We start from the raw sequence: 21,463 nt of genomic DNA, 5'->3' as shown, positions 1-21,463 counted from the left end.
CCCAGCTGCCTTTGCCCTGCACCCCCAGCTCAGGGGGTGCATGGCCCCTCTGGCCCCTGGTGACCGGGGGAGCAGCAGTTTCTGCTGGCAACCCCCGCGTTGGGGCTGGTGGCGCAAGCCCAGGGGCTCGGGGGCTCCACCTGGCCAGCTTCAGCTGAGCAGAGACAGAGGGAAAGGCTGGTTTGCACAGCCCAGCCTCCAGCACCAGCCCCTGCTCTCTCCAGCTGTCATCCAAGAGCGGCGCCGTAAATTATTCATGCTGGGAACAACACTCAATAAATGAGCTTGACCGGCTGTTTGTTGCAGCCCTGTCCCTCGCCCTGAGCCCTGGCCCAGAGTGGGGCACAAGCTGTCCCGTCCTGTCCCCTGCCCTCTGCCTCCCTCCTCACAGTGCTGTCCTATGTTCGGGGATGAGTCCTGCCTTTCCTCTCTGTGAGGACAGATCCTCTTTTTTCACTGCTGAGGAATCTCTTGCCGATTATTCTGAATGTGGGGTTTTTTCCCCTCTGTTTTTCTGTTTTTAACTGATAAGATCTCCCAGCAGATAGGGCTCTTCATCAGGAGAGGTACAGAAAGCTGACGTGTTTTTTTCTGTATCTTTTGTCCATCTTAGCCTCATTTCCCCAGGGAAGGATGCTCCTGCTGTGCATCCCTTCTCCTGATAACTTGTGGCCCAGGCTCATCTCATTCCTTTGATGGAGGAAAGCCATCTCAAAGGTATTTATGTTCATTCAGCTGCCCAAGACAGAAAGCTACTGCGCAGCCAGGGCTGTCCCACCAGCAGCCCAGTGATGTCCCAATGCTGGGACACCCTGATGGCCCCAGCTGCACAGGCAGCTGCTGGCTCCTCTGCTGGGCTTTGCCCTCTGCTGCTTCTCAAACCATTCCAGCCTGCGTAACAGATAATAACAAAAAAACTGTCTCCAAATACTTGACAAAACACAAAAGCCCTTTGCTGGGTAACCCAACAGCCGAGCCATGCAGGGCCCACGACAGGACAAACGCGCTGGTAGCACATCAGCGGCCGTGGCCCCGAGCACGGCTCCCTGCCCACTGGAGCTGGAGAAGGTTGTCGCTGGTCAGATCTCAGCATGCAGAAACAGAGACACGGGCAGACTCAACCCTGCAGCAACATCAGTGAAACCGAGATGAAAATCAGCCTGCCGAGCATCACCCGAACTGCTCCTCTGCGGTTCAGCTAAATGAAAGAGTATGCCTTTTTAATGCAATGTGTAATTAGAGAGTGTAAGTCACAGCCAAAAGATTTTATTGAGCCAGAGAATTAGACAGTTGCATGAGTAATGAGAGCGGCCGCCGTTGCACAAGCCGGTTGGGATTGGAATGGCCAGGGCAGAGCCCCAGCCCCTCCACCTCGGATCCGGTCAGCAAGAGAAGAGCTCCCAAAGCCTCCCTTTGCTGCTGAATGAAAAGATTTTTTGCAGAGAGTAAAATGAATTTATTATTTCACAGTCTGGTATTTACATCACATCTGGAGCAGGTATTACATACCCTGTTACAAAAATGTCTAAATAACGAGTCCCACCAGTGGCAGCTGGAGCACATAGGCAGGCAGCTGCCTGCACCCCAGCATCCCCCGGGCTGCACGCTGTGCGCTCCAGCCCCAGCCCCTCCTGAGCCGGCGTGGCCCCCCGTGTGGGTCACAGAGCAGGGCTGGGGCGCCTGGGAGGCACTGGCCCCGCTCTCCACCGCAATACGCTTGCTCAGGCCGTGTGCTGCCAGCACAGCAGCCCTGGAGTCCCCAGCCTGGCTGACATCGGGAGCACGGGGCTCCCGTCCTCTCCCCCTCGAGCTGCCCCACCAGGGGAAACGGTGTGTCCTGGAGAAGGTCACGAGCTCAGGGCCAGGAGATGGTACATTTTTCTTTATTTTGCATTAATGCAACAAAGCCTTGCATGGTCTGGCTCTCTGGCTGGGCATCAGCACGGTGTCAGGCACACCAGACCCGCAGGCAGACGAGGGCTTCCCCTGCGTGTTATCCTGAAATTCGATTGCAAACACAAGCAGTAGCTTGGTGCCTGGGACTTGCATGGTAGAAAACATATTAAACTCGCAGCCTGATTAATGTAATTAACAAGGAAGGAGAAACCAGCAGCATGCTCCATGGAGACATTTCACCATCGCCGGGGGCTGATGGGGTGTCAGACACCCCCGGCCATGCCACCGCATCCGCCACAGGTGGCCACAGCAGGCAGGTGTTGGGGCAGGGGACACGCAATGCCCCAGGCGCAGAGCAGCCCACCAGCCACTGAGATCAGGCCGGAGCTCGGCGCCTGCTCCGGGGAACCCGCTGGGCCGGGAGCCGGCAGCCAGGCAGGGGAGAGTTTCACACAACCATTGACTTCCCAGTTCCTGACAGCAACCTTGATTCAGCATCCTGGGAGATGGGGAAAGGCGACTCACAGCAGATTTCAGCTATTTCAGAATAAAGCCCATTTGGGGGGACTGCCATCTGTCTGTCTCTGTATTGTCAACAGCTCTTACACAACTGGAGTATTTTATTTAAGAGGACAGGAAAATGAGCCCATTTCTTGGTCAGTGAGTGTGTCCATAGGGAAGGAGGAGACCACAGAGTGACAGGAGTCTTGCAGCTGCACTGGGGTCCCATACTTGCAGCTTCTGGGGAAGCTGGGGCTCAGCGGATGCTCTGACCCCATGGTCCCACCAGCAGATGCAGGACAGCAGTCCCGGAGCATCCCAGCTCTGCAGGCACCACCTGGGCCATGTCCTGCTGCTCACAGCTCCACAGAGCACTGGGGACCAGTGCCAAGGCTGGTCAGCCACCACGTTGCACGGAGGCTATCGTGTGACCTGCGGGCAGAGGAGAAGGAAGAGTGTGGCAGGTGTCTGCTAATGGAAACAGTCAATCTGTTTGCAGCAGGTGAGTTACCCAACACATCCTGCTGACTCTCCCATCCACAAATTGCCAGCAAACAGTCTCAGGAGATGCAAATATGATTTTTCTCTTTGCATTCATTTAACGGGGTGGTCATTTCAAATTTCAGCTTATGGATTGTTTGTGAACCCTGTGCTCTGGCTACAGCTTCCCCTGAGGGTCTGTCTGCAGAGGGGACTGGGAGGGGAAAACCCAGCCCCCTGGGCACAGTTCCTCACTGGGCACCCAACATCACCAAAAGTCCCTTTGAAAACATAGGTCTGTGTTTCCAAAATGCCACCTCCCCAGGCAATGGCGAGGGACCCAAAAGGGGTGTTAGGAGCATGCCCACGGAGGTTGGGGCTGTGGGCGAGGGAGGAGGGCAGAAGCCCTGGGGTCCTGCAGGTGGGAATGGTCCCCAGTGAGACCCCAGGACAGCAATGCCAGAGCAGAGGCTTTGAGCTAAGTTAGCAGCTGGGGGGAAACCAGACAAACAATACTAAGACAGGAAAAAGACAATAAACTAAAAGTAGTGCTGCAGTTACTGGTCAGTGATGGATGCCCAGGGCCAGAGGAACCTTCTTGGATGTCCATAAAAACACTTGAGCATGAAAGTGCTTTCTGTGCACAAAAATAATAGCAATAATGAAAAAAATCCCAACATAACTTAATAGGATAATTTTATGGCAGGGGATATGGGGTGAGAAAAACTAAAGCATAAGGAATAATTACACTCAACAGTATGAACAATGATTACAAAATTATGCAACTGATTAACCATGGCATATATGTAATTACTAATGAGTTTGATAAAATTTTAATTACACCTTGTTCTTTGGGGCATTCAGCAAGCCATGAAAATAATAATCATGTAGTGCTCTGTCACAGATGATTGCCTCAGACGGGGAGCGGTGACGGATTCAGGGCTGCAGCACTGTGCTGGGACGAGCAACCTGCTGCCCTGGAGCAGCCAGGAGGTGCTGAGGAGCAGCCCCGGGCTGGTAGGGAAACATCCTCAGCACATCTGCTCATGGGCTGAACCACGCAACACCCTCCTCACCGAGCCTCCTCACGGCAGTTATTGATCAGCAAAGCTGTGGGACCCACTTGGGGTTTGTACCACCCCCAGCGACCCCTCCAGCACCAGTGACAACAGCCCAGCCCAGCCCCTCTGCTCTGCGCTGGTGCATCTGTAACAAACGGTGCATGCCCTGGAGAAGCTGGAGCTCTCCCTTTCCCCTCCCTGCACACTCTCTGGGGATGCTTCCCTGGGTTTTGTTTGCTCCAAGCTGGAAAAAGTACAGCCAGGCTTCCCCCCAGCACCCTGCCAGGGGACATACCTTGGTCGTCTTCACTTTGTTGCCGCTACTGCAGCTCCAGCCCGAGAGGTCGGGCAGCACCTTGCACTCCTCCCCGTCGAGGCACGGCTCCATCTGGCACCACCACTTCTGCAGCACGATGGAGGCTGGCAGAGAGGAGGGCATCAGTGGCGGGGCGCCGAGGGTGCCAGCCCTGCCTGCCTTCGGCTGGCGGCAGGAGGTGCAGCCCCCCTCTCCAGCACAGCCCCCCTCCCCAGAGCTGCTCATCGCCAGCCTGGCCTCACTTGACCCAGCTGCTCCGCCTACCTCCAAAACACCCTGATTTCTCTCCCTATCCCAGGTAAAAAGCCTAATGGAAGCCCTGTCCTCACTCCCAGCAAGAGCAAGGAGAACACTGCTGCTCAGTAACCTACTTTGGGTTCCACTTACAGAGGCAAAGGGACTGTCTGCTACCCCTCTACTCTGTTAAGTTCTTGTATGTTATGCCTCCAACATGGGTAACCCAACTGGGCTCCTCTACATTTAGGAATGACAACACACCAGCTGTTTGGGACAACAAAAGCTTTCCCTGACAATTCTTCCTGGCATTTCTTGGTGTTGCACACAAATGCACTCACAGGACACTGGCTGTAAAGCCAGTCAATATCGCACTGGCAGAGGCTGCAGACACTCCTGCCAGCCCTTCAGTGATGCCACGTGATGCTATTTGATAAAATATAGATGCTTCGAGCTTTGCTTAGTGCTCCTCGCAGGTGATGGTGCTTCATGGCTGGAGTCACATCCCTGCCCCCAGCTGCAGCAGTGCAGCGAGCAGACATGCAGGGATCGATGCTGCGGCACCTGGCCATAGCGCAGCAACGCACTGGAGGAGTTCGAATCACTAGAGCACCATGACCCACCCATGGCACACAGCCCGGGGCTGCACGGGGTGGGGGAACACAGCCACGCCAATGGAGCATCCCCAGAATGCTGCCTCTCCCCTTCTGCTTCACTGCAGGAGCCCCTGGGCAGGTCTCCTCTGTTCATCCCTGGGGCACAGAAACCCTGCACCAGCCTGACTGACCCAGAAGACGCAGTCAGGGATGCACAGTATCCGGCTTGCAGGGTACTCACCATCCACACAGGAGGGAGCCGCCCTTGTTGTCCCTGCCACCTGCCCCGGGAAGCAGGAGCATTTCACTGTCTGGGAGCGCTCCTCGATCTTGTTCTTATTGCAGCACCTGTGAGCTGCAATGACTTCGCACGTGCCAGGCTCTACGTGCACTGCAGGAGGACAAAGAGCCACTGTCAGGTGAGGCTGTGCCCTGAAGCCCCCAGGCCACCTCCCGCTTGCCACCCCCAGGCAGCGCTGCCAGCGTGTGCCATGACCGAAGCATCGGGAGAGCCTAGCACGGGCAGCACTGTCCCAACCTCCGGCAATCGCCCCAGAGCTGCTGCTGACATACAGGTGGCTCTGCCCAGCATCTCCCCATCCCATCCCTAAGGAGGAGCACTGGTCCTGCTCCAGACCTCCTGCATCTGAGCTCTTACTCCCAACAGCCCTCACACCCATCCAACCCAGCAAAATTAATAGCCTCTTGCCACGGCCAAGCCAAGAGCTTTACTGAAATGAATGAGCACATTAGTTAATTGCAGCTGATGAGATGCACGCTTTGCTACAAGAGAGGATGGTGTGTCATGATGCCTTTGGCTTCAAAGTACCACCTCTGGCTGGAGGAGGGAGAACCAGGACAGTGTTTCTGCCCTGCAGTGACACAGAAATATCATGGTGTTCATCAGAAATCCGGGCTGCTCTACTGTTCCCCCTCCCAGTGCCATTAAAATATTAAGGAAGAAAGAAAACTAATGTGTTGGCTTATCACCTCTGGGATCCAGGTTTAGAAGCTAGTTATGCATTGCAAATCAATGACTTTCGCTGGGTAATGGCCCACACAAGCACAATGCAAATTAGCCAGCCAGGGCTGGATAGAATTCATTCCCATGACCCGAGTGGGCAATCCCTGCAGGTCCTGTTTAATGAGTACCGGAGGAGCAAGCGCAGAGCCATGCACTGAGACATCCCCTGGGTCACCAGGAACAGGCTTTTACTTCTGCAAGTGAGTGGGAGCCAGGCTGTGAGGAGGACAGGGAAGCTGCATTCCCGCAGCGTGCCATCCCAAAACATGTGCAGACAAGCACACCCCAGGCTGCCAGACCTGGCTGCAAAGGAAAGGCTCAGTAAAGGCTGCAAGCAGGACATGCAGGGCTGCGGGGAGCAGTGGCACGCTGCCGCTGCTGGAGGTACCTGTGAGCTCACACTCAGCCCCTTCCCAGCACACGCAGCTCTGGCAGTAGCTGCGACCTCACCTGCATTTGCCAGCCCACCCTTGCCATCCTGCTCCCAGCTCTGCTTCGTGCCCCAGCCACTGCCAGGAGGGTGGTGCTGAGGGTCCCATCCAACCCCAACCCCACGAAGCGAGGCAGCCAGCCCAGGGAGTCTGTGCCGCAGGTTCACGCTGGTGTCCCCTGCCCAGCTCTGCAGGAACCGCCACGTGAAGGGGACTGGGGGGGCTGCCCTGTGTGCTCCTGTGGGTCCCCAGCACATAGCCACGCTCACCAGCAAACCTCGACTGCCTTCGAGGAGCTTTTGGAAAGCAGCCGCTTCACCTTTGCAAACGAAAGCTCTGGGAAATAGGATCTATCTCCAGGCACTGGGGGAAATCCCTCTGCCTCGCAGCCACATTTTCACATCCCTGCTGGGAAATGCTGATCGAAGGGCAACCGCCCAGCTCGTGCCAGCCAGGCACGGCTGCGACAGCTTCCAGCCAAAGCAGTCCTTGCCCCTCTCCTCTTCCCAGCCCATGCGAGCATCCGCTGGGAGACAAAAGGGCAGGACACAAAAAGCCGCCCCGGGACCCGCTCTCCAGCAATGCCACCAGCCTGGGGCCAGGGCAGAGACGCTCAAGACTGGCCCTTTCTGTGCAGCTGCAGCATGAGCCTGGGCAGTGACAACACTGCTCATCCCTCGCAGCCGGCTCCATTGGGGAGCCACGGCCAGGAGCCAGGCACCCCTGCGCCCTGCACCCACCAGCACGAGGGCAGGGTGGGCCAAGCAATTACTATGGCTTTAATTTGGCTTTATTTATTGTTAATTTCATGGTCATTTCCTTTTAATGAACCATCACTTCCATTTCTGCCCATAATATTTACACAATTACCTGTCCTGGAAGTATTTTGTAATAGCATCTCTGGCCATAAATTTTATCTTCCCTTTTAAATGCCATCATAATTCAGCTTCAATGATAATTTCCATTCTTTTTGTATGCAGAAATGGTAGACTTCGTTAAAAGTGAGAAGGGAAGTAACTCATTACAACACAAACGTGGCTGGTTTGCCTTGTTTTTACAGTTAATGGGATTTTTCAAATTATCTGAGGAATAAGCAGAGGTCCTTGGCTTTGCCTGACTGTGAACCCACATTTCACCGTGTTCTGGTCCAGGACCACTAGGAGTCACTCACCACCCTGTGCACCCCACCCCCAGGGGTTTTTATACCCTCCAACCCGAGTGCTCACATGTAGCGGTGGTTTTGACTCATTTTTATAAAAGCCTCTCTGCAAAGCTTCATTAGCGGAGCTCTTCCCAGGAGGAAGGGGCAGACGACTGCTCCACTCCCTCTCACTCCTGCTCTCCGGCTTCTCATTTTCAGCTAATTTTAAAAGCTTCAGCTGAGGGAGAGCCAGGCAGAACTGAGAAATCGCTCATTACAGCCGTGCAATAAGAGTGTGCTAACACACCAAAGCCCTTTTAATTTACTCAAAAAGGTGCAGCATGGAGATAAAGAAAAATTTGCCTCTCCTCTGCATTACCACAGCTGGCTGAGCACTGCAGCACTGGACCCGCAGCCCTGGAACCCCATCCTGCCCCAGCAGGAGCCCATGGGCACCCACCGTGACTCTGCCATCACACCAAGGAACCACAGCAGGCTATGGGTGTGCAGACACAAGGAAGGTGCTCCCACCACGACAGATGGACACAGTCCACCTCCAGCTTGCATATTGCCCCTGGCTGCCCGGGCACGGGGAAGACAAAAACCATAGCAGACGAGAGATGCTCTCACTGCTAAGATGCTGCTTTGTGCTCCAGCCCTGCTAGACCCAGCCCGGGGCTGCAGTCAGCCATGCAGTGCCAGGGGTGCAGGTCTGCTTTTGTGTGAGGAGCACGGAGGGCAGCTGCGAGCCTCAGAACAGAGAAGTTCAGAAAGCCTTTGTTTTCCCTCAGAAGCATACAGCTTTCCTTTGAGCCAGCCAGAGCCCAGGCAGCTGCTGCCAGTGGGATCATGCAGTAAAGTGCAGTGCCAGCAGCCTCTGCCCCAGGAGGAGCACAGTGTGTGGGGGCAGGCACCCCATCGCCCGCAGCCAGGCTGCTCCCACCTCACCTGCTCTGGGATTCAAACTGTGAACAGCTCAGACCAACACACCACGGAGGCTGGGCAGCCTCCTGGCACAGCCCCACAGCCCCCTCAGGGGCACACACAGCCCTGCAGCAAGGGCTCTGCTGATGGCAGAGCTGGGGAACCCCCACACCCCTGGAACCAGGCCCTCTCTTGGGCTGTGAAATACCTTCATCTGCCTAAAGGTCTTGTGAACATCCAATATCCTGCCCTGTGACACAATTACACAGGAAACTTGCCCCAGGCATTTCCATGCTGCACAGACCCCTTCAGATGCCAGCCCCAGCCCGAGGCACTGCAGCAGGGCACGGTGCATCCCCTTCCTAAGGGATTGCTCCCAAGAGAGCTGCAGGCTGCGTTTGAGCAGGAGGGGCAGCCCCATGGGGAGCAGAAGAGGCACTCCACCCGGTGTTAAAGCACCTCGGCTTCCTACGCACCAAACAGATTCACCTGCTTTCCCACACCTCAGCTGCAGGGAACGCGAACCACACCAGGCACGAGTGCCGTGGACCTCAATATCCCAGCGAGCTCAGGAGTCTGAGGGGTTGTAACCAACACAAATGAATCCCTCTGCACCAGATACGGTGAGTCCCAGGATGTCAGCAAGAGGCTTTGCTGTTTCCTCATCGCAGAGGAGATGAGCAGCCCCATGCCAAGGGATGCTGGCAGGGGAGAGATGCCACTGCTGAGCGGCTCCCTGCCACACTGGACTTTCATGTCACACACTTGGGAAGAGCAAGAAAAAAGCCTGAGCACAGAGAAAGCGATGGGCTCCTCCAGAGCTCCCTGCAGCTTCTTCTCCTTTTGCTGAGCAGCAGGAAACTTCGAACCAGATAGGACTGAAAATGCTGATGGTGTGTTTAACACTGAGAGCTGGAAACCCCCAGAGAGCCTGGGATGAGTTCCAGAGCTTCTGGCATGCTTCTCCCTCCCATTTAACTGGTATTTCCCTGCTGGAACCCTTCTTAAAAAAAAAAAAAAAAAATCTTATCTCACAGAACCGTAAAAGCACTGTAAGAGCACAAGGCTTTTGAATCCTTCATGCAAAAACAAAATAAAAATGCTGTCCTACTCCAGGTGACCTTTAAGTGAGTGGCAGAACATGTTTTTTTACAGAATAACCTGAAACGACACATTCTGTGTGTCCCAGGGAGGCATGGGCACAGCTCCACATGTTCAGTGTAAAATATCACTCTGCTTGCTGGTGGAGAGTTGTAAAATGAAGAGAAGCTGAATGCCTGTAACTGCCAGGCAATGCCCAAACCCTCTGTGTCAGAACCCCTTCCTCCTGGGCACTGAAATGCCATTCAAGGGGTCCAAGTGTCCAGAGAAGGGCTGATCAGCACAGCAGAGACAGGCAGAACCAGGAGGGAGGCAGAGGGTCCGGTCCCCAGCAGGGAACAGAGCAGTGGGCTCTGCTCGGAGGGTGGCACAGCCCGGGGGGCAGTGGGAAACAAAGGGCAGACCTGGGCAGCCAGTGGCGTGAGTGGTCTACTCCATGCCCTGCAACAGCTCTACTACTAATATTCACTAAATAATTAAAGTCTTAAAAATCACTACTGCCTTAGATGCATGTATTATTTAGGAGGGTTTTTGGAGAGAAGCAGGCTTGTTTTTATTGCTCCTTATCACTGCATGTCAGTTGGGATTTTTTACTATCCTGTCACCTCAAGACTCCACATTATGCTCTGTCCCCCTTCATTGCACAAATGAGCACGTGCACACCCATGAACTGCTCGTGCAAATCCCATCATTTCACACCTGCAAGCAGAAAGCCAAATATCTGGACTGTGTCAAGAGCAGCTGGAAGCATCCTGCCATCATGCAACAGATGAACCTGTACAGGCACCCTGCAGCTGTGGGATACAGCTCCCGACACACAACCTGCCTCCCTCCGCAGCACTGAGTGATGCCTCCCACACACCCAGCACAGCTCCTGCCTCAGCTACAGAGGGGGGCTTAGAAAAATATAGCATCTTGATCTAAAGGCTGCACATGATGGAGGAACCAACACTTCCCCAAGCAAGAGGGAATCTTGCAGAAGCATCTCACAAATAAACACCATCAAACTGCTGTCTTCACTCTGAGCAGCGATGCACTGACCAGTAAATCTCTCTTACAAGATAATCAGAAATCGGTGCTTCGATTCACCCAGAGAACCTCATTTCCCAAAAGCAAATCCCAGATGACTAAATGCCTTTACTTGTGGTCCAGGTTGAGCAATGAATGTGAACAAAGGCAAAGATGGGACTTTGATCATCAGCATTAGAGGGGTTTATCTGAAGATGCTGGGGCCACCTTTGTGGGAGCTGTATCCAGACAAGCAAGCCTTGTTCATCACGTAGAACTCACTGCTGTTATACGGGGGATTAAACTGCTGGTGAATCATTCTTCACTGAGGAGTTTCCTATTCCATTTCCAAACGACTTAATCTCTGCACTTGATTCATGTGGCTCTAAGTCCAGCCACACAGCCCAGGAAGCACCGCTCCACTCGGATACACCAGCATTCCCCATGTGCTGGGTGAGCACAAGTGATTCCATCTTATTTCTGCAGCCAGATGTTTACAGTGCGGCATTTCCCTGGAGGGTCTGCATGCAGGCTCTCTGTTCAAGAAATTCATAAGTCTGGGGGCTCTGAAACCTTGTGGCCACAGCGTCACAATTAGTGATCTTCCCCTGTTATTGCTCATTTTTCGATGCCACACATGGTTTTAACTGTGAACAAGTGCAATGCTCTAAGCACTTGAAAGCTCTGAATGTGCCTGTCAGTTGCAAATGAGAACACAACATTATGAAAGTGCGTTTCAAACTTTACTGAAAACAGTCCCAAATGAAGCAAAAGCACAGGGCAGACAACAGGAAAATAAAGCTGAAGAACTCAGCAAGCAGACTAAGAATTCCTGGTTTGTGCCCATGGAAATCAGCCCAGGAGAGGCGGCAGCTGCCAGTGCAGCCATGCAAAGTTCTTACAATGCCAGGGAACCAGGATGCACAGGGAGAAACCGTGTTAATACAGACACAGAGCGGGGTCAAACTTTTAAGTATTTGCTCCTGGCATGCCCTCTTTGCTGTGGATTAGAATTTGCTTGAATACAAAGTACAAGATTTGGTCCACTGTGGATAAGTCTGTGTGAGCAAAAAAAAAAAACCCTGGCTCCCTGCCTGTGAGCACGTGAATCCACGAGCCTGTCTCCTCACGTATGGAGCGAGACTTATACATAATTCACACCCCGTGAGTACGCTTGGGCATTTGCACTTTAAACCTAGGTGAGACGCTGCTTTATTAATGCCAGGTCTGACTCTTCCCTGAAGCAGCAGCTCCCCTGCAAATGGCTCCAGCCGAGGAGCGAGGAGGGGGGCTCTCCGTCCCCGGGGACCAGGCAGGCTGGACAAGCACCCAGCTGTGGGCAGTGCCCCAGCCTGCATCCTGGGGAGTCCTGAGCTGGTGCCAAGAAGTAACTCCAGAAATGACTGCAGAGTTTTATCTCCTCATGCACCTGCTGCAGGTTAGAAAGAGGGTAAGGCAGGTAAGTGCTGACTAACTGGTTGAGGGAGTCACTCTGGAAGACAGGTTTTGGTTTTAAGCAATGAGGATAGGGATTATAGGATTAGAACTGCTTTAACTGTCAGGCAAAAATGACAGAAGTAGGACAGGGTTAGGTGTGGGTCAGGCAAGAGCACAAACAATGTCAAATTAACCCCTAAATACCTTCCTTCCCAAACACAGGCGCAAGAGGCAGACCGCAGGCACCCCAGGATTGCTCTGTACTCCAAGCCCTCACTCTGCCACCCTGCTGCACAACTCTGCCAGCAACACCAGCCTCCCACCACCACCAAGGAGAGGAACCCCCAGCCCTGGACCACGGGATCCCCACTCCGCACCAGGCGGGATGGGCACAAAGGGCTGAGCACGACTTCTCAGCTGCTTCTCTTCTCACGACACCAACTTCACCGTGGCTTCACGTAACCCCTCCAAAAATCACATCGACTGCACAGAAGAGCATTGCAGCCCACACGCGCAGGGGGGATCTCAAAGCCACTGCCAGAATAACAAATTAACACCCCAGAGCCAAGGCTACACTTTCCAGCAAGACTTTCAGTTCTACATCAGTTTATACTTGTTCCATGTTTCGAGATGATCTTTACAACCACAGGTCTGAAAATTTATATTTCTAATGAAAGCCTGAAGTGGAGAGTCCATTGCATAACAAGTATGGTTTGTGATATTCGTGGCAGCTTAGATGGAAAGAGTTACATCTCACTGCTCACAGATGAAGAATTACCTTGGTAATAACCTGAATACATATAGATATGCCTCAGATTTTGCTATAGACATAAAGAAACGAGCTTCTCAGCTCCTCAGACTAGCTAGACTCACCAAGCGACAGTTTTTAAATGCCTCATATTAAGTATTTACAAGTCATAACTCCAAGGAACAGCTTTACTGCTATAAGGCTCCAGGTTCCTGCCTGTCTCCGAGGAGCAGCCCAGAGAGTTTCCTGCCTGCACGAACACTAGAAGCGCAAATCCCACAGCCGTCACAGCGGCACTGGAGAGAAAACGTTGGTGTCTCTCAGTGACTATTTGCTGGATTCTGCCCCTGCATCTTCAGCATGCTCATCCTCACCACCTGGAGCCCAGTGATGGGGCCAGACACAGAGGCGCCCCCAGAGAGGCACCCATCCGCTCCTGCAGCTGCTGTGTGCCACAGCCCAAGACCACCTACACACATCCTCCCACCCAGGATCAAGGGATTGCCCCTGGCCCCTCACCAAACATCTCAGGTCCAACAGAACCCCCACCCTGGGCATCCCATAGAGACTCCAAGGTACCACCAGCATCACAGGGGCCCAGGGCGATCGCACAGGAGCGTGACGCACATAGCGAGGACATCGCTTCCCCTACCTGAATGGCTTCTGTGGTGGGTGGAGGCCAGCGTCAGTCTTCCCCACAGTGTGGTAAGGCAGAGAGTGAGCACGAAAACCCATTTGCTCAGGCTTTGTATGTCTCTCTCACTCATTCTACCAAAAACAAGAAGAGATGTGCGGAGGAAGAGGGGCTGAGGAGGGTTGGGAGGTGCAGCCCCCACTCACCGACGCTGCTGCACACAGCGGTGCAGCCCCTGAACATGCACGGCCACAGGGACCAGGATGGGCTCGTTGCGGGGTCACGGCCCTAGGAGGCAGGGCATGCACCCAGGATTCACCCACCGCCCTCAGACTTCTTCAGCATCATGGGCCATCGCAGCAGGACAAAGAAATCACACCAGCAGTAGCACAGATGAGTGATAGTTACCTTTTACTGGGGATTCACGCTAACACCTGCGCATCTGCCAACCTTGGGTAGGTCAGGTCTTTGCAAGGGGAAGACATCAGTGCATCTAGAAGGAGAAAGAGAAATACGGGCAGTGATACCTGCTGCAAGTGCCTGGGGAGTGAGAACCACCACATCCCCAGGCCCGGGGATGCCCTGGAGCTTGGCTGGTCCCACATCAGTGCACACACCCTCATGAACAGGAGCACCCGCCTGCCCATTGCACACACCGGCACCTCTCCGGGAGCTCAGCCCGTAACCCTGCTCATGCCCTCTGAACAGCAGCAGGACTCCATCCACTTCAGAGGAGTTGCTCCTAATTTTTACCATCAAGAGTGCAAAATCAGGCCTGTTATAGTATGTTATTAACGCAGATCACAAATACTAAGCACAGACGCAGGTGTGTGGGAGGAGCCACGGTACATCAGCAGTGAGTCATCCCAGGTATCACCTTTTCCATGTGTGGTTACACACTGTCATTGAGGTCTTTTGCAGTGACACCCAAGGTTTGGCTCTCACAGGCTTGCAAACCACTCGTCAACTGACAGATGGACGGACTGACCGTGCCGGCTGCCCCAGGGCCAGTGCCACACAGGAAGCCAAGGGACGGGGCAGCTGACACTCAGGCAGACACACGCAGCCTGCGGCAGCACCAGGACCCACACCCCAGTGTCCCAGCGCGATGCCTTCTTCTGGGGCTGCTTCTCCTCTCAGTGTAGCTGCAAAGTTCATAAAACCATACTGACACAAAACTGCGTCCACTACCTGTGAACGTGCTGGGTCCCCCTGTCACCCCTCTTGGCACCTCTGTGCACACCAGGGCACTACGCTGGCACCCATGCCATGCAGGACGTGCTGGGAAGGAGCAAAGTTTTACATCATCTGGAGCCCTTAAGGAAAAATTCAAATTCCCAAAGACTTGGTATTTTACTGTCGACTGCTTTAAATATGTTCTCTGTACTATTTATCAGCCACAGCCCTGCAGGTGGAAACAGCTCCGGGGCTCTGCAGGCAGCAGCACAAGCAATAACAGCTCTGACAGCAACATCTCCGCTCAGCATCTGCCAAGCAAAGTGACAGCCTCCTGGCCTCAGTTATTGCCTGCTGAGATCTAACCAGGTCCAGGGCAAATAACCATGTCCCCCATAAAACTTCAGTGCTGGATCGTAATTTATTAACGAGAAGCCACAAAGACAAGCAGCAATGACTCCAAGGCTCAGGAGCGCTGCCACGACCAGACAGCGGGTGCCTGGGCTGCCCCTGCCCCATACAAGGCTCGCACCCACAGTCCCCTCCCTGGTGAGTTTCGCTGCACCAGCCTCCCTGCCCGCACCCACTGGGGCCAACACGAGCAGCGAGGGCATTGAGGGTAGTCCTGGGGTATGGGCAGCGAGGGCAGTGCTGGGATTCCGGGCAGGCACTGGACAAACCCAGGCTGCAGGGAGAAGAAATCTTTAATTTTGAACCATCTTCTAAGTTTCTACCTGCTCTGGACCAGCCTGAGACAGTGAAACAGACTCATATAATGAAGTGCTAGAACAGAAAACATTGACATTTTTAATCAAAACAAAGTGATTTGAGGTGGTAAAAGGGCATTTCTTGTTTTGGAGCATTTCAAAATGAATTGTTCCGTTTTAAACTGACATTTCAAAATGAAAAATGTTTCATTCCAAAATGCTGATTTAAAATGATATTTTCCATTTTGATTCTCCCAGCTGGAAAAAAAAAATAATCAGAAAATGTCACCAAAAACGTTGACATTTGCCCAGGAAAAAAAGAGAAAGGTATCTTGACAAAACCCCCCATATTTTATGCTAGAAAAGAATGTAGACGTAAGAAAATACTCCTAATTAACACTGTGGGGTAGTCAGCTTGGCCAGGAGCAGACTGAAGCATGGTTGAGGAGGGCACGGACATGCAGGCATGCCGCTTACCTTCCTGGCTCCATCCCTGCCCGCTGGGTGACAAGGGACTGATCCTGCTCCAGCACAACCCTCACTCAGGCTATACCCTGTGCTGCAGGGGCCAGAGGAGCTGTGCAGACCTGCACCACTGCCCAGGAACAAGGCAGTCCCAAGCCGGCACTGCATCACCAGAACAAACCCAGGATGGCTTAATGTGCAAAAAAGCCATCACTCCTTGAAGCCGGCACAAGCTGGTGTGACAAGACTGCGCCAACTCCCCCGTGTAAAGCTGTATTTAGGCAGTCTCCAGCGGGGCTGTCGGCAGGGTCTGCTCTGCAAGAGGCTTCCTCAGAGAGGATTTTCACACAACAGCCTGCACTGTCGGAGTCCCTTCAGAGATACATCAACCCATCATGTAAATATTGATGCCAGCTTAAAACACGCGCTATTTCCTCAATGAAAAAGTAAACAGCTTTCTCAGAGCTGCTCAGCCCTTCACATAAATGCAGGGGCAGTTGCGTGCATCGGTGCTCAGCGCCGTGGCCAGCCGGGAGCTGGGCACGAAGCCCTCCTGCGCCTCTGCACACACACAGCCAAGCTGGACCAGGGGAGCCAGGGACAAGCTGTGCCCCAGCTGTGCTGGGACATGTACCACAGCCCACATCTGTCCTGCCCCACAAAGCAGCACACCTGGCAGCCCAGATGTGAGGACAGCAGACATGATGCTGTCACCAGCTTCTGCATCTCTTGCAGCAGCGAGCCCCCGATGCCAACGCACATCCCACGCAGCTTCCAGCAGAGCAGCTGGGTCCCTGCGGGAAGTCAGCCCACACTGGCTCCCCCTCCATGCAGGGAGCACAGCCGAGCTCCCAAGCATGAGCACAGAGCCCCACAGCACACAACAAGGCCCCTCTAGAGGAGCCCAGCCCCAGCTCCTGCCCATGGAACACTCCAGGAGACATCCCCAACTCTCTCAGCTAGACCAAAAAGCAAGTGCACTGCTGGCTCTGGCTGCCTCCATCCTGCACAGGACAGAGATGCGCTCCCAGTGCAAACTATATTTAGCTTAGAAAGGCTGAGCTGTTTGCTACAGCCAAGGAAGCATAAATAAATCACAGAGTTATCAATAATGCAGCCTGCACTGTCCACACCTCACTCAAAAGGGAAGCCACCGAGCAGCAGGAGCCAAGCTGGCGGCCAGGGAGAGCATGCGGGGTTCGAAGGATCACAAGGCCAAAAGGTGCCATCCCCGGCAGCAGCCATCGGAGTGATGCTCTTCCCCGCAGCCACACCGGCACAGGCACTCAGGGCTCCCACTCATGCATAAACTCCCATTAGAAAACACAGCTGCACAGAAATTGCTATTTTGACAGTTATCAACCTCCATTGTCATGAGACTCCAACTACAAATGTTTGGTCTGACTTGAAATTTTTCAGCCTGGAATGTCATTTTGAAATGAAGAGTGGTGTTCTGGCATGTCAAAGCACTTAATTCTGATTGAAAATATCGGTATACTCTGCTCTGTTTGGAGTTCTGTGGAATTTTTCATTAACGTTTTTTAGCTGCTTTCCGCCTTTTGGGGCTGAACTGAGACCTGAAGTAACTACAAAGTGCCCCAAACTCTCAGAAAATAAATCTCTGTTGTGGCCAGCATGGTAAGAGGTGACTGTTCCTCCACATGGGCCCACGTCCCTTTCCATGGGCACAGGCCATCACCCACACATGAGCTCATCGAGGTTCCCCCAGCACACAGACACACAGGCACACCAGGAGCAGCTCCACGCTGCCCTCCCAGACCCCAGCCACTCTGCCAGTCACAGGAACTGGAGACTTTTTCCTCCCTCTCCATTAAAGCCACACGTAGAACTGTGACCCTCCAGCCAGGACTGTTCCATCCGCAGCTCAGCTGGAACGCAGCCCAGCACCCCACAGTGCTAATGAGGGACTCTCTGTCATGCCAAATTATGCTCCAAGTCCTGCTGGTCTGGAGCATTGTTTGCAACGGTCCATGTGAGCTGCATAATTATAGTTAGCAGGATTCCACCCAGAAAAGAGACAGAGAGGTGGGGGAGGCTGGCACACCGGCTGCTTTTCTGTGCCGAGTGACACAAGCTCTCCCCACTGCAGCTCCAACACTGCCAACCTTTGTGCACATCTGGCCCTACAGTTCTGCCAGTTTTCTGAGAGCTATATTCATACCCCTCTTGTCTCAGCACTTCTTGGAACTTGGGCACCTTCGTTTGGTGCAGGAAGAGGTGCAGACTTTGGCCCAACAGAGCACAACCCAGGGGTCCTCAGTGCCGGGCAGCCCTGAACCCCAGTGCAGAGTGGAGAAGAAACCGGGCTGGAGCCCAGCAGGCACAGAAACCTTCCCACGATGTTGGAGATGTTACACTGCTGTTGGAGGGAGCAATTTCATTTTAATACTCCCTTGAAGCAAAAAGTCAGACCATCTTAGCAAGTGCCCCACTGTGCAGGACCAGGGCACAGGCTACACACCCATGACCACCCTGTGCATCCCTGCCATGCCACACAGCTACCTGGCAAACCTCATGACAGCAGTGGCCAAGCTGACCCCGCCTCATACAAGAGGGAGGGCTGGACCCCCAGACCACTGCTAGCTCCATGCCTGCAGACACTGCCCGGAGGGAAAGTGTCCTTCCCTCACCCCGAAACACAGCTCCGTGGGCTGCACAACAGGCGATGGCAGCAGCATGGAGAGGCTGCTGAGTCTCCTGAAGAAGCTGACGCCTTCTTGAAAGATTCTGACAAGCAAGGAGACACCTTCACGGTCCCCTGGGAAAGCACAACACAGGCTCAAGAACAGCTCTGCATCCAGCAGCCAAAGAGATGGCAAAAGCAGCAGGGCAGGCTTGGCAGAGGGCATCTCCCTTCTCCCCCAAGGCTGGAAAATCAGCCAAGTGCTGGATCCTCCACCTCAGGCAGGTGAGAAAATGCTCAGACGTGCGCAGGCTGTGAGATTTGGGCCCTGAACCTCCGAGACACTCTGCTGCTGGTGGTCCTGGGAACAAGCTGCGAGGCTGGGGGTCCGTGGGGAGGCTGGTCAGCAAGATGCTGCCATCCTCTGAGCACAGACTGACAACAGCAGCAACCTCCACACCTCCAGGTTCATCAGTGCAGGCCAGCAGACTGGCTACCTCCCCGCTCCTTCTGCAGCACTGAGGATGCTCTATTACAGGCAAAGCTGGGAAGTCAGAGCTACTGTGGCCGCAGAGCTGGGGGCAGCGCCCAGGAGGCTGGCATGCCCGCTTGGAGCTGTGCTGACAGGAGCTTCACGCATCAATTCCTGCGCCCTCCCATGCTCCGTACTGCCCTAAACACTGCACTGCTCCCCTCCAGAGGGAACCCCCACCACAGGGGAGCCTAGCCCAAGCCCCAGAGCTCCAGGTTGAGCTGAGTCCTTTTGCACACTTCATTTAGGTCTTACTTGGGGTGCACTTACAGCAGTCCAGTCCCACAGATGTGCTAGTGAGTACAGCACGAGGCACGCACCCTCCGACCATACAAAGAGGTGGCAGGGGAGCACACAGAAATGCAGAACGCTCTTTCCCCCAAGTGTGCTCTCTCATCCTCTCCTTTATGCTGATTTATTTCCAGCTCCTTGCTCATTCCTCCAGCGTCTGCAGCATTTCCTTCCCAGTCAAGGTGAGCGGGAGAGTTTTTAACTGTAATTCCACCCAAGCACGGGCCTGTTCCTGCTCCTTCGCTCAGTGAATCCCAGCCACCCCACTGCCTCTGGCAGTTTGAAGGTCAGCTCTGCTGACATCTCAAACCTCAGTCTCATCCAGTGCCAGGAACCTCTCTCTGGCAGAGCGTGGCCCCTCATCAGGGGTTTTGAAACCCAAGGTCAACAACAGCTCAGTCAGTCTTGTCAATGGAGGAAAGCAGAGGACTTGACAGCTCAAATTGTTTCCCCAGGAGATACACCACCTCACCTGTGCAGGCTTTTTGCCGGGGTGTGGGTGCCGCAGCACAGCGAGCTCTGCCAGGGCAAGGGCACCTGCACGCTGACTAGCCCCCCAAGCCTCACATACTGCATCAAAAGGGATGGCTAACCGGCAGGAGGAGGAGACTCCTGCTCCCTGCCCAACACCACGGCATGGATCCGCTCCTGCCTGTCTCCAGAACAGGACTGGTACCACTCACACTCTCCTGCAGACCACTGAGCCTCCCCTCGCAGGCGAGTGGAACCCCCGGCTTGTGCAAGCTGCTCCCCGGCCCCTTGCACCAGCCCGCCCGGCAGCAGGACACCAGCACCCCGCACCACCCCAGCCTGGCACCGGCCAGAAGCGAGCCCACCCCGGCCGAGGGAGCTGCAGCAGGGGGGAATGAAGTAGCCGAAGAGCGAAGCCCACCTCCCACCCGTCCCGCCCGAGGCTTTGGCTGCCGGCACGGCTCGGACCGAAGGCGGGCGGCGGTTGCTCTCGGTTCCCCATCCAGGGAGAAGCATTTTCGGCTGCAGTAACCTCGGATCCCTCCCGCAGCGCTTTGCCGCCCCAGGCTGCGAGCGGCTCCGGGGGCTGGCAGAGCCCTTCCACCGGGGGAACCGCACCCCCGGCCAGGGCTCAGCCCCGCGGCGAGACCCTGCCGAGCCGGTGACCACCCCCAGGCCCCCTCGGGGAGGGCACCCCGTCCCGCGGGGCCGCCCGCTGCTCTCGGGGTCCCCTGTAACCGGGCTCACGACGGGAGCCGGCGCGGAGAAACTTCTGCGCGGACCGGCCGAGACCCCCCCGCCCCGCAGCGCGGGGCGCTCCGGGAGCCGCGGGCCGCGCCGCCGGGGGCGCCGGGCCGAGACGCGCTGCACCCGGCCGGGCCGGACCAGGAGCGCGTTGCGCTGCGGAGCCCCGCACCGGCACCCACGGGCACCCCGAGCCCGGCGCTCCCCGCCGGTAACGGCCCTGCCCCGCAGCGGGACGGCCGCGGCCACCCCCTCGCACCGCCCCGGGGACCAGCACCGGGCAGGGGCGCGGGGCCCCGACGGCGCTGCCGCTGAGCGCCGTGCCCGGCACGGGGGTCCCGTCCCACCCCGCCCGCCCCAAACTTTCCGTCCGGGGCCGCACGTACCTGCCGGTGCCGTCCGTGCGGGCCGGGGCCGCCGCTGCCCATGGCCCACTCCGCCAGGTCAGCGCCGCGTCCGCGGGCCGCTGCGGCCGGGGGCCGCTGGCATCGCCGGGCGGCGGCGGCGCCGGTAGCGCGGGGCTGGGCTGGGCGGGGGCGGCGGGCGCGGGGCCGAGCGGAGCCGAGCGGCCCCGGTAGCCGCGCGAAGGGGTGCAGCGCCGCCTGCCGCCCCGGGACCCGCACCGGTACCGAGCCCGGGCTGGCACCCCGCTCCGCGCCAGCCCGCCCCGCCGCCCGTCCCTCCTGGAAGGATGCTGCGCTGCGCTGCCCCGCCCCAATTAGCCCCGGTGCTCATTAACGTAGCCAGTAGGGAGGACCGGTCAGAGCTAATTTACCTGAAAACCAATTTCACCCCCCGCAAATGACAAAAAGAAAAAAGCGTGAGAGCCCCGGTGCGCAGCGAGTGACACCGCACGGGGATACTCGGGCGGAGGGGCAGCCGCCCCCCCGGTGCCCTGCCC

At 55.6% G+C, this 21,463-nt stretch overlaps 1 protein-coding gene across 1 annotated transcript; it reads right to left on the bottom strand.

Moving 5' to 3' along the window:
• Positions 1 to 1,250: 1,250 nt before the first annotated feature.
• Positions 1,251 to 21,189, bottom strand: TAFA3 (TAFA chemokine like family member 3). The gene is made up of 6 exons (XM_055819972.1): positions 20,949 to 21,189; positions 13,941 to 14,025; positions 13,551 to 13,666; positions 5,326 to 5,475; positions 4,234 to 4,358; positions 1,251 to 2,829 (listed from the first exon to the last, which is right to left on the bottom strand). Exons 3-6 carry the CDS (start codon positions 13,663 to 13,665, stop codon positions 2,818 to 2,820), a joined length of 402 nt encoding a protein of 133 aa, XP_055675947.1. The 5' UTR covers position 13,666; positions 13,941 to 14,025; positions 20,949 to 21,189; the 3' UTR covers positions 1,251 to 2,817.
• Between the last annotated feature and the right edge of the window lie 274 nt (positions 21,190 to 21,463).

The sequence above is a fragment of the Falco peregrinus genome, chromosome 16, assembly GCF_023634155.1.
Source record: "Falco peregrinus isolate bFalPer1 chromosome 16, bFalPer1.pri, whole genome shotgun sequence".
Classification (NCBI taxonomy): Eukaryota; Metazoa; Chordata; class Aves; order Falconiformes; family Falconidae; genus Falco; species Falco peregrinus.
Note: the sequence above shows the minus strand (reverse complement) of the source record. Positions and strands in the feature narration are given on the sequence as shown.